At 58.4% G+C, this 11,828-nt stretch overlaps 1 protein-coding gene and 1 non-coding gene across 4 annotated transcripts; both read left to right on the top strand.

Moving 5' to 3' along the window:
• The first annotated feature begins 760 nt into the window (after window positions 1-760).
• Window positions 761-11,048, top strand: NOP53 (NOP53 ribosome biogenesis factor). 3 transcript variants are annotated; one of them, XM_025849694.2, is made up of 13 exons: window positions 761-1,010; window positions 1,486-1,550; window positions 3,257-3,365; window positions 4,040-4,239; window positions 4,633-4,703; window positions 5,860-5,955; window positions 7,232-7,336; window positions 7,413-7,622; window positions 7,861-8,036; window positions 8,219-8,285; window positions 8,923-8,999; window positions 9,102-9,158; window positions 10,655-11,048. In XM_025849694.2, the coding sequence occupies exons 1-13, from the start codon at window positions 787-789 to the stop codon at window positions 10,668-10,670; spliced, it is 1,473 nt and encodes a 490-aa protein (XP_025705479.1). In that variant the 5' UTR covers window positions 761-786; the 3' UTR covers window positions 10,671-11,048. The 3 variants fall into 3 exon arrangements, with proteins under 3 accessions (XP_025705479.1, XP_025705480.1, XP_025705481.1); XM_025849695.1 differs by lacking the exon at window positions 10,655-11,048 and adding an exon at window positions 9,455-10,135; XM_025849696.1 differs by lacking the exon at window positions 10,655-11,048 and having other exon boundaries at window positions 9,102-9,162.
• On the top strand, window positions 8,329-8,437 carry LOC112807318 (small nucleolar RNA SNORD23). The gene has a single exon (XR_003204053.1). It is a non-coding gene; the product is annotated as a small nucleolar RNA SNORD23 (small nucleolar RNA).
• Window positions 11,049-11,828: the final 780 nt, after the last annotated feature.

Raw genomic sequence — 11,828 nt, 5'->3', positions numbered from 1 at the left:
CAGAGAGAGAGAGAAAGCACAGAGGGAGAGGGAGAAGCAGATTCCCCGCTGAGCAGAGAGCCCAACTGGGGGCTTGATCCCAGGACCCCGAGATCATGACCCCAGCCCAAGGCAGACGCTTAACCTACTGAGCCACTCAGGCATCCTCCACGCACAACCTTAAACATCGTGCGTTTATCTCGTTTCCTCTCCTGAATAATTTATAAGGTTGATGTACCATAATCGTCCCTATTTCACAGATGAGGAAAGTGAGGCACAGCCAAGCAGTTTGCCCAGGATTGATTCCGATCCTACACTGCCAACACTGCATGTTTCTAACACTCCTCGCAAATATGAGGTTCTGTGCTCCCAACTCGACATTCGGAAATCTCTTGGATTTCCAAGATTCTAGGATCGGAACACTGAGAAGCCGAACGTTCTCAGACTGGAGCGTGTCTTCGGCCGAATCTGCCACCGACGGTTCTGATTTTCTTAAGACAGTTGGACTAAAAATAATAAGTTACAGATTAAAAACATACGCAGATTTTAAAAATATTCCTGGGCCGGAGTAAAGGTGTTTGCTCAGGGCTAGAGCCGCGAAGCCGCCAACCCACGACCCGCGGCCGACGGGAATTTGCATAAGAGGGAGGAGACATTTACCCTTTACCCCCGCCCCTTGGCGGTTCCAGACACTTTACCAAGATGGCGGTGACCGGAAGTACGTCACGGGAGGGGGCGGGAGATCCGCGCGCGCAGGCCACAAACCGACTTTCGGGGCGCAGGCGACCGAATGCTTCCTTTGCCAAGATGGCGCCGGGAGGTAGTGGCGGCGGCGGCACGCATTGCTCGAAAAGCGAGGCCGATTCCGGCTTCCTGGGACTGCGGCCCACTTCGGTGGACCCGGCGCTGAGGCGGCGGCGGCGAGGCCCAAGAAATAAGAAACGAGGCTGGCGGCGGCTCGCACAGGAGCCGCTGGGGCTAGAAGTTGACCAGTTCCTGGAGGACGTGCGCCTGCAGGAGCGCACGAGCGGGTGCGTGGGGCGGGACTTCCGGGAGCCGGGCCTCGGTCCGAGTGGCCGGGTGCGAGGCCGAGCGTGCTTGGGGGGACTTCCGGGGGGCTGCGCGTGTGTGTTTCGGCCACCACTGGACTCTGGGGTGAGGTCTGGGGACTTGGTCGGGTCACTCGATACAGAATACCCAATGTTCAATTAGAATTCAGGGAAGTAAGTAATAATTGTAGTGTAAGTATGCCCCGTGCACCCACCTTAGCGTAGCGCTGAGAGTTAAATATTACGATATTTTAAGCATTATGATTTGTTAAGTACTAAGTTCTGTGATTTGAAGGGAGAAGCTTTAGCGTGGAGGGAATCCCATGGCGGGAAGAAGGTGCTTGAATGAGCATAGTAGTAGAGGAGAGCCTGGCCCCTGAGAGGTTAAACCTCCCTCCCCAGCAGCTTGCACCCTCCCCAACGTCTCTGGCTGACATTCTGCATTCCTGTCTCCCAGTGGCTTGGTATCAGAGGCCCCGGATGAGAAACTCTTCTTCGTGGACACCGGCTCCAAGAAAAAAGGTGAGGAAGAGCTTTCGGTGGTGCCTGCTTGGCCCTTATTTAGTCCATCTCGGTCTCCGAGACAGTGTTTATTATTGACATGGCTTGGACGGCAGACATACGCTAGGAAAGGCCTTTACTATAAATAAGAGGGCTTGGAATGAAAGACTTAACAAGTCAGATTTTCTTTTTGAGGTTTCCGGGCTCTCAGTCTTCAATCTGGCAATTCCCAAGTCTCCATCTGGCACACAGAAGCCAGCGGGGGTCTTGCCCCTGAATAGATTAGATGTAAATTAGCAGGCCTCTTCTTAACTTGCAGAAAAGCTGTAAGGGATGAGACCTCTTTTAGTAAGATGTGCTTGAATAAGAATAAGAGGATCTGCTTTAACGAGTAGGTAATAGGAAAGTAGATAAGAAGCTCGTCTTAATCTGCTTGCTTTTATTTGCCAAAAAGCCGGGGTGGGGGGGTTGCTGCTGAAACAGAGTACAGGAGAGGGGAGTTAGGGATGGCTTGAGCGAATGATAGGCTTTCCATCAGTAGGTAGAAAAACAAACCAAAAATAGACCAACGCTTTAATGAGGGGATAGAAAACAAGCTAAGGGTCTGCTTTAATGAGCAAATGGCAAGGGGCTTTAACAGCAGGATGCCCTTAGGGAGCATGTTTGGGTTCACTCCAGGGGTCTGGAACGTGAGAGGGCCTGTTTCAGTGAGCGGGAAAGGGACCTGCTTCGAGGTGCAGGAGACTTTGGGCAAGTGAGTGAGAGATGATTATTGAAGAGGTCACCTTTCACAGGAGTGAGCCGATCTGGCGTGCAACAGCAAGGGGAAGGCGGGACCTGCCCTAGTGAACGGGTAGGGTAGTCACAAAGGCCTGCTTTGGCCAGTATGAGGTCTGTTTGGGAACAGAGGAGAGGCAGTTTATAGGTTCTGCTTTCGGCTTAAAAAGGAAAGGTACAGGCAGTGTTCGTAGCCTTTTGGTCTGGCTGTGGCTTACGGGCTCGGTTCTGGTGGGACAGCAGCTCCAGTGGCACGTAACTGACTGACTCGTGGCTCTTAGTTTCAGGTCCTGGGGACACAGAAGAAAAGAAAAAGAAAGATAATAGTGATTGTGGGCTTTCCCAGGTGATCACGGTGCCTCATGCTGTTGTCGTCATTACCTTTCCAGACAACCCCGTGCGTTAGGCATTAAGGTTTTCATTTTGGAAGGACAGAGGAGTAAAGTCTTCTGTGATGTAGCCTAGGAATTGAAAGGACGTGGGTTCTGTCCTAGTGTATTTGGTCCTGGAGTTTGCTTTTTGCTATCAAGTGAAAGAAGGTGGAAAACTGTTGTGCTGAGAATCAGCCATTTTGGATCGGTCCTGAGTCCAGCTCCCTGGGCCTCAGTGTCACTTGGTCCCTTCTTGCTCGTTAGCATTCCTGGTTTTCCTGCCTTGTCCGGGAGTCCTTAGAGGGCAGGGCTGTGGGTCTGACGCTGTCTTTGTTCCCAGCACAGGGCTTCCTCCAGGTGGCCCAGGAAATGGGTGTGTTGGGGGGCAGGGCAGAGCTTGGACACCTTGGGCACCTCTTTCCCCAGGTGGAAGCCTGGGGCCAGCCTGGGGCCTCCGTGTCTGCACCAGGATGCGGGTCTGATGGCTGCTGTGGAGCTGAAATGCAGGGGGTGGGGAAGTTGGTCTTGGGAAGCAAGGAGGCCAGAGCCCTTGATTGCGTGCCTTTCTCCCAACCCCAGAGCCAAACAAGAGGAGGATCAAAAGCCAGAAAAGGTCACTTCTTCTCAAGAAACCCCTTCGTGTTGACCTCATCTTAGAGAACACGTCCAAGGTCCCTGCCCCCAAAGAGTGAGTGTCCCCCCACCCCCAGACCCATCTTCCCTGCCGGACTCTGGCATCGTGCCCTTCTGTGCAGCAGTGCCACTCACTTCTGGCCCTAAGGGAGTTCCTAGGGAGGGAGGGGGTCATGTAAGCGTCACTTGGAGGAGAGCGATGGGGTGAGATTGGGGCTTTGGGGGGTAGATGGGAGGAAATGAGGTGGGGGCCGGGGTGTTGTGGCTGAAGCAGGCAAGTACGGGGCCTCGGCCCAGCCGGGAGCTCTGGGGATGGAGAGGAGGGATGGGTGGGAGCCGTCAGGAGGTCCATCAGGCTGGCTGAGTGACAGCTCTGAAGGAGGGGGGGTTGGATGGGTGACGGGGTGGACAGGGCGGCTCCTGAGACGGGGATATGGGAGGAACGGCTGCGGGGGCGAAGCTGAGGTCGGTTTTGAAGTGATGTGTGAGGTTCCTGGGAGATCCGCAGGGTGAGGGCTGCCGAGGCCGCCGTGTTGTTGGCTCTCGGGTCAGGAGATGGGCTCTGAAGCTGGGTGGGAGGCATTAAGGTTTTCATTTTGGAAGCACAGAGGAGTAAAGTCAGGCAGGAGGAGCTGCTGAGTGGTGGGGGTGCAGAGCCCGACTGGGAGGAGCTGGGCCCTTTCTCAGGCCTCTGCTTCACTCCACCTGTGCTGCTTCTCCTCCACCCAGCATCCTTGCCCACCAGGTCCCCAATGCCAGGAAACTCAAACGGAAGGAGCAGCTATGGGAGAAGCTGGCCAAGCAGGGCGAGCTGCCCCGGGAGGTGCGCAGGGCCCAGGCCCGGCTCCTCAACCCTCCCGCGACCAAAGCCAAGCCTGGGCCCCAAGACACCATCAAGAGGCCTTTTTATGATCTCTGGGCCAAAGACAGTGAGTGCCCCTGTTGTTACTTGTGGGTGGGGACAAGGCTGCCATGCACGGTTGTGCAGGTTGTGCGCTGCACAAGAGCACAGTGTCTTAAGGGAGGTGCTCTGCGGGTGTTGATTGGATGATCCTCACCGGAATTCAACATCTTAGAGGGGCTCCCCTTTCCCAAGTGCATTTTCCTGAGGGCCGCCCCCTGCCCCTTAGCCTTGGCTTCCTTCTGCTTTCTGGACCTGTCCATATGCTCTTTTGCCTGGCATTCAAAACCCGTTGGGGTCTGAGAGTGAGTCCTTCCCTTATCTATGTTTTGGTGGTGTCTTTTTGCAGGGGAGGGATGGGAGGGAGCCCTTCAGGCCACACTGGCAGGCCCCCGGCAGCCACCCTTCACTGCCTCCACAGACCCTCTGGAGCGACCCCTGGCCGGCCAGGACACCTTTTTCCTGGAGCAGACCAAGAGGAAGGGGGTGAAGGTGAGACTGTGGCAGCAGGGCGCCCTTGGCGATGGGTCGTAGGGGGGCTGGGGTGGGGCCCTGGAGCCTTGGTCTCCGCCTGCGGCCAAGACCTCGCATGCAGGAGCTGGGCCTCGAGCTGGTGCTTCCGGAGGAGAGAGCGGGTGGTGGCAGTCAGCGGGAGGTGCTTCAGGGGGCGAGCAAAGCTTCACTGGGAAGAGGCCTGGATGGACAGGTCCACCCAGGGCACTGCTGGGCCTGGACCTGGACGGGAGGGAAGGGCCCTGAGGCGGGGAACTCGAGGGCGCAGGGGCGGGGCTGAATAGGAGGCCCGGAGGACGCTGGCCTGGTGGGAGGGAGCGCCACTCAGGGTGTGGAGTGTGCCCTTGAGTGGGTTTGCATAGGAGAGTGATGGGGTCCGGGTGGCAGTTCTGTGGAGGCGGGATCGTGGGGGCCGGGGGGGGACCCAAGATGGCGCCCTGGGGCAGAAGCAGTGGGACTGGCGGGCGGTCAGGTGTGGGGAGCAGGTGGGGGCAGGGGGCTTCCAGGGTTACCCCCAGGCTTCTGCTGAGGACTGAGGGCCTTTGCTGGGGCGGAGGCCAGTTGGGAAGCCACCACCGCCCCGCCCCCCCCCCCAGCCCCTGCCTCAGTCTTGTTGAGGTGCAGGTCCTGATCGGATTCAGATTCATTCCTTGTGGAGCTGGGTTTCTGCATTTGTCACCAGCTCCCGGCAGGGTCCGGGGCCACAGTAGGAGTCTTTGCCAGTCCTCTGTCCGCTGTCCCCTGCTCTGAATGACAGAGAACACCCCCACTCTCTCCCAAGCCTGCCGCAGGTGTCAGGGTGACAGACTGGGGACTAAAATCAAGGTGCCGTGTACCCCTGTTTTCTCCAGCGTTGCCGGCCACAGGGTCACGGGGACTTTTCTCAGGAAAGGCAGGCAGGGCCTCTCCCTGCAGGGAGCTTGCTTCTCCTCGGGATGTGGCTCCCGTGGGTAGCACAGCAGCTGGGTAGCAGGGGTCCATTGATCTAGATGCCAGACCCACAGGCACCTCCCAGTTTGAAGGCTGTGGGCCAAGCCGAGGCCTCTGCTACCTACCAAGCCTGGAGTCCCAGCACCCGAGCTTGTGAGGTCTTGAGTCGTGGGGCTGCCAGGCTTCATGCTTCCTTGTCCTCCAGCGGCCGCCACATCTGCACACCAAGCCCTCCCAGGTCCCTGCCGTGGAGGTGACACCGGCTGGAGCCTCCTACAACCCATCCTTTGAGGACCACCAGGTACACGGTCTCTCCTCAGTTGGGGCCTGGCTGCTTGGTTGGCTTGGCCTCACCAGGCACCTCCTCTGTATCCACCCTCTGCTGGGGAGTCAGCAGCAACTGAGGCAGCCCCCCGCTTGCCCTCCTGGGGCTCACGGTCCAGCGGGGGAGACAGACCTCTTCCCAGACAGTGATGACCCAGAGGCCTGGGATGAAGGAACCCAGAGGAGTCGCCAAACCCAGCCTTGGGGGTCAGGGAGGGCTTCCTGGAGGAAGGGAGTATCAGTTTAGACCAGAGGTGTGAGGAGGAGCTTGCTGTGGGAAGAGGGGAATGGGTGTTTCAGGCTTGTGCAAGGAACAGCGTGTACGAAGGCCCAGGGGTGTATGAGACCACGCCACCTTTCGGGGAGTCCACGGGACTTAGATGCAAAAGGCTTCAAAGAAATATTAGCAGTCTGAGCGGGGGAGATTTATCTCAGGCCTGGGCTAGGTCAGCAGTGGGACGCCTGGCTGTGAGAGTCACTGTGTATTTTGGCGGTGGGTGTCCCGGACGGAGGGGGCAGACCCCGAGATTGAGATCGTTGAGACGCAGGACGCTCGAGCGAGTGCTGCTCAGCCTCATCCGTGGTAAGAGGGCCTCTTAGCCCCCCAGGAGCGGAGTGAGCAGTGTTCTGCTCCCGATGAAAGGTGTCCGCAGAAACAGACCCCCTGACCCCAGACGGGAGCAGGATGAGGCTGGTCACAGGCAGAGGAGGCCACGAACCGTAGTCCGTTCCCCCGTGGACTGATGTGGCTGCTAGGGGACAACGTGGAAAGATCAGTCCGAGTCTTTTGTTCTTCGCAGAACTGTATTACAGACGTAGAATTCCCACGCCTGAGGGTTCGCCCGCTTACTGCACACAGTTTAATGGTTTTTAGCATGTCCGCAGAGTGGTGTGGCCCTCGCCAGTATGTTAGAATGTTTTCATCCCCCCAGAAAGAAATGTGGCACCCATCGGCCATCACCACCCCCCATGCCCCATCTTCCCTAGGCAGCCCCCACTGTCGTTCCTGTCTTTACGGATTTGTCTGTCCTGTGTCTCGCGTGAACAAAACCGTACTGTGTGCAGAGATCAGGGATCAGGCGGTCCTCTAAGAGAAATGACAGAGCAGGCAGGAGGTTCGGGAGTAGAGGGCACCCCCTGGCTGCGCAGGGAGTGGAGAGGGGCCTCAGGTGCAGCGGTGGGGCCAGGTCTGTAAGTCCCAGGAGAGGCCTGGGGGGCCTGGGGCCTCACACCCGACCACCTTCCCCACCTAGACCTTGCTGCTGGCGGCCCACGACGTTGAGCTGCAGCGGCAGAAGGAGGCGGAGAAGCTGGAGCGGCAGCTGGCCCTGTCCCCCTCGGAGCAGCCTGCCACCCAGGTGAGCTCACACCTGCCCGCCCCTCCCCGCCCGGCGCCCGCCGCCCCAACTCACCGCTTCCTGCCTCCCGCCCCAGGAGTCTGCCTTCCAGGAGCTGTGCCAGGGGCTGCTGGAGGAGTCAGACGGGGAGGGGGAGCCGGGCGAGGGCCCAGACAAGGGCCCCGAGGCGGAGGCCGGAGGGGAGCAGGCCGCAGGCGCCGAGGCGTCCTCCGCACCCGGCCGCCTGGCCGCCGTGGAGAAGAAGACGGAGCAGCAGCGGCGGCGGGAGAAGGCGGCCCGGAAGATGGTGAGCACCGCAGGCTGCTGCCTGCCCTTGCTGCTCTGGCAGCGCTTGGGCTCAGGATGCAGCAGGGAGTGTTCTAGACCCAGTGTCCGTGCCCTGGTCCTTACGTTTGGAGAGTGGGATTTGCGGGCCGCCAGTGGATCAGGACGCTGGTTCCAGGAAACTGCTGTGAAGTCGGGGGAGGGGGCGCTGGAGGGGCCTCGCTCTGCCCGGCCCCTGACCCCGCCCGGTCCTGCCGCAGCGGGTGCAGCAGGCCGAGGTGCGGGCCGCGCGGCTCCGGCACCAGGAGCTCTTCAGGCTACGCGGGATCAAGGCCCAGGTGGCGCGGCGGCTGGCGGAGCTGGCGCGGCGGCGGGAGCAGCGGCGGGCGCAGCGGCTGGCGGAGGCCGACAGGCCCCGGAGGCTGGGGCGGCTCAAGTGAGGCCCGGGGGGGGGGGGGGGCCGGTGGGGGGAGGGGTTCCCTGCATGGTCTCCTCCTGGAAGATCATCTCTTTTCCACAGAGCACCATGTTCTGGAAGGCTTCCTGCCCGGGTGGGGCCTTTGAACTCTGCCCTGGGCAAGGCCGACCCCCTGAACACCCCACGCCCGTGTTCTCTAGGTACCAGGCCCCCGACATCGATGTGCAGCTCAGCTCAGAGTTGTCTGACTCTCTCAGGACCCTAAAGGTACTTGCCTGTCTGGGGTGTTGTGCTGTAGGGGAGACTTCCGTGCCCAGTGATGATACCCATCCTTGCTCCCCGTGCCCCCAGGGGCTGTGGGCGACATCATGGCTGCCCCAGGTTAGGCCGGTTGGGCTGATGCCTGGGGGCTGAGGGCTCGGGGTCCTCGGGGGTGAGGGGCCCGCTGGTATGATGATTTGAGCCTGTGACCTGCAGACGCTTTCCTCCCAGCTGTGTCCCGAAGCCGGTGTCCTGGCCCTGCGGTGCTGGACAGGTCTCCTTACAGCTCTGCGTGGGCCCTGTCCCACCCCTGCTCAGAACCTGCCGTGGCTCCCAGTGGCCCCGGGCTCCTCGCGGCGGCCGTGGGCCCTGTGCCTGCCTTGGGGCTCCAACCAACTCTATTTCATTAGCGGGCCAGCCGTGCGCCCTGTTGGTCTGATCCCCCGGCCTTTGCTGCGCCCCTCCCTGCATGCTCTCTCTGCTTCTTCAGCAGCCTCCATCCTCTTGATTCTGCAAACCTAGCCCAGGCGGCCCAGGGGTCCATACACATCACCCCACCAGCTCAGGCAGGGCCAGCCTGGGCCCCGAGGAGAGGTCAGAGCACCCCCCCCCATTCTGAGGCTTCCCTCTCTGTGTCCCGCAGCCTGAAGGCAACATTCTCCGCGACCGTTTCAAGAGCTTCCAGAAGAGAAACATGATCGAGCCTCGGGAGAGAGCCAAGTGAGGGTCCCCGGGGCTGTGTGGGGAGCGAGGGCTCCGGGAAACTTCACGCCTGTGCTTGGTGGGCTTGCTGGCCCCTGACCGCTCCCTTTCCTCCTACAGGTTTAAGCGCAAGTACAAAGTGAAGCTCGTGGAGAAGCGGGCGTTCCGTGAGATCCAGTGAGTGGCAGTCCCCTTCCCCGCCAGGCCCACTGGGCTCCTGGCTGTGACAGAAACCCCTCCAAGCTGCTTGAGAAGAAGGAGCCCTTGTCCTTCCTTCCTTCCCGGTGGGATCCCCTGGCCAGACCCGGGAGGGGCAGCCTGCTGGATGCCCTTGAACCCAGAGTCAGGGTGGGGGAGGGTCCCCAAAGGGAAATGGAAGGGCCCGAGCCAGAGTTGGGGGCGTTGAGGGGGTGAGGCTGTGGGACCCTTCTTCCCCTCACGCACCCTCAGTCCCCTCTCCTCTGCCCCCCCAGGTTATAGCCGCCGTGGGATGCCGGAGCCCCCACCCCACAGTAAAACACCGCTGACTGACACCCCGTGTGACTTGTCTCTCTTCTGGGGGCAGCTTCCCTCTCTCTCGGTGTCTCTCTCTAGCACCAGAACATTCGTCTCCACTAAAGCCCGGTGTGGCAAGATCTTAGGGAAAGTAGGCAGAGGAGATGGGGCTTGCAGGCCGGTGGGGGGCCGGGGGGAGGAGGAGTGGAGATCCCAGCTGGGTGTCTGACGGGACACAGTCCACATCTTTCTGCCCGGGTGACTGAGAGGCAGATCTTGGGTATAACCCTGTCGCATGGGTGTTGCTGACGTTGGCCGAGCACCCTACTGTACCTTTAAGCAGATGGACTCCCTCCCAAGAGGGGGCCATAAAGGTGAGGGACCTGAAGCGCATCAGAAGGAACTAATCCCTCCTCCCCATACCGCTTTAAAAAGGATTTTTTTAAAAAAACCTTTTTTCTACAAGTAACAGAGGACTGTATTCTCATTGTAAATCGCTGATTGACATAAAGATACCAAAGCACCGTAATTACTGCCCTGAGCCTTTGTTTTCCAGTCAAACCCATTCCCTTCTCTGCAAAAGTAACTGTCACTGCAGTTCAATGTGAATGATTCCAGTATGTTCCATGTGTGATTCTATTAAATTATACATAAAAGTACATACGAAAATAGAATAGTTTTAATTTTTCTATGTCTTGGCTACAGTCCTACCGCATGTAGTTCTATAGGTTGCTTTTTAGTGTGTCTTAGAGAAGTTTCTGTGCCTGTACAGGGTGCTTCTCTTAGTTTTTAGAGCTGCATACCCTGAATTTCAGTGACTGAGTGTGCCGCGCCGTGATTGGCTCCCGTTGCTCCATCTCATGCCGGGGCAGGAACATCATACGTGGGCCATTCCACGTGTATCTGTAGGACAGGGACCTGGAAGTGAATCTCTGGGCTGTAAGGGAAAATATATGTAAAGGGTCATTTGATAGGTTCAGTCACATCCTCCTCCATGTAGGATGTGCTGGTTTTTACCCTCCAGCGACCTCAGAGCTGCTTGTTTGCTCCTAGCTTGCCTGCTGTGTGATCCCACAGTTGTCGTTTTACTCTGGTGGTCAGCGGGCCCGAGTAGATGTGTGCATACCATCAGCGGCACTTCCGTGCTGCTCCAGACCTCTGCGCCATTTTCCTCCTAGACTGTCATTCTGGTGACTTGGAGTCGCTCTTCATCGGTTAACGGCTCTTGAAGTCTGTCCTGCACGTTCCAGACGTTTCTCCCAGGCTGTTGCCTTTTTACTTTGTGCCAGGTGTCCTCTGTCAGACGGAAGAAGACCATGTTGGTCGTGTTGTTAGCCTTGCCTTCTTTTTTATCCTGGCCTTTGGAAAGGTTTCTCCAGGACACGATGTTTATAAAAATAGAGCAAGCAGTTTATAAAAGAAGTGGATGAAGGGAGAGACTAATGTCAGGGCCCCCCCCGCACCCCACTTCCTCCCACATCCCATAAAATATCAGGGCTTTAAGGAACTGTTCCTGCTCTTGCCGCCCCCCCCCCCATAAAAATAAAAAGAAGTGTTGTGCAGACAGGAGAATGGCTCTTTGTGCGTGTGGGTGGGGAGGGGCTGGGGCATGGTCAGCTGAGGTGACAATGAGAGCCACGCTGTGCAGAAGGAGCCTGAAGCCTCAGCCTCTGACCCCCAAATCCCAGGAACTGATTCTGGGGACGAAGCTCCACGCCGGGAGCCGGCCATCAGCGCATGCGTCAAATACGGGGGTGCCTGGGGTGGGCTGCTCACAGCTATTGCAGGGGCGCCCCGCAGCCTGGACATGAGTCGCAGCCCTGCGGAAGCCCGCGCCGTGTCCTCGACTAAGGAAATGCGTCTGTCCCCCCGCGTGCGGAACACGGGTCTGGGGCAAAGGCACATCGGGGCGGGTTTTCTGCACATAAATTACACTTTACAATCAAAGAGAAAGAAAAAATGCGGGGCGCCTGGGTGGCTCAGTTGGTTAAGCGACTGCCTTCGGCTCGGGTCATGATCCAGGAGTCCTGGGCTCGAGTCCCGCGTCGGGCTCCCGGCTCAGCGGGGAGCCTGCTTCTCCCTTTGGCCCTCTCCCCTCTCATGCTATTTCTCTCTCAAATAAATAAATAAATGAATAAATAAATAAAATCTTTAAAAAAAAAAAATGCTGAACTCCTGAGCTCCAAACGATTTGCAAGCTGAGGGCTGCGCTGATGTCTGCAACTTCCTTTGAAATGCATAGAACAATAGGGTGGGTTAAGTGGACAGAGGCCTGGATGCCTCATAAAACAAATACAGTGACATGTGAATGGTAGAACGGGGGGGGGGGGGGGGGGCTGAGCGTGATGCTGC

The sequence above is a fragment of the Callorhinus ursinus genome, unplaced genomic scaffold (genome assembly GCF_003265705.2).
Source record: "Callorhinus ursinus isolate GAN/ISIS: 27379988/994484 unplaced genomic scaffold, GSC_fseal_2.0 scaffold71, whole genome shotgun sequence".
NCBI classification, from domain to species: domain Eukaryota; kingdom Metazoa; phylum Chordata; class Mammalia; order Carnivora; family Otariidae; genus Callorhinus; species Callorhinus ursinus.
The sequence above is the reverse complement of the archived record's forward strand: the minus strand, read 5'-3'. Positions and strand labels throughout refer to the sequence as shown.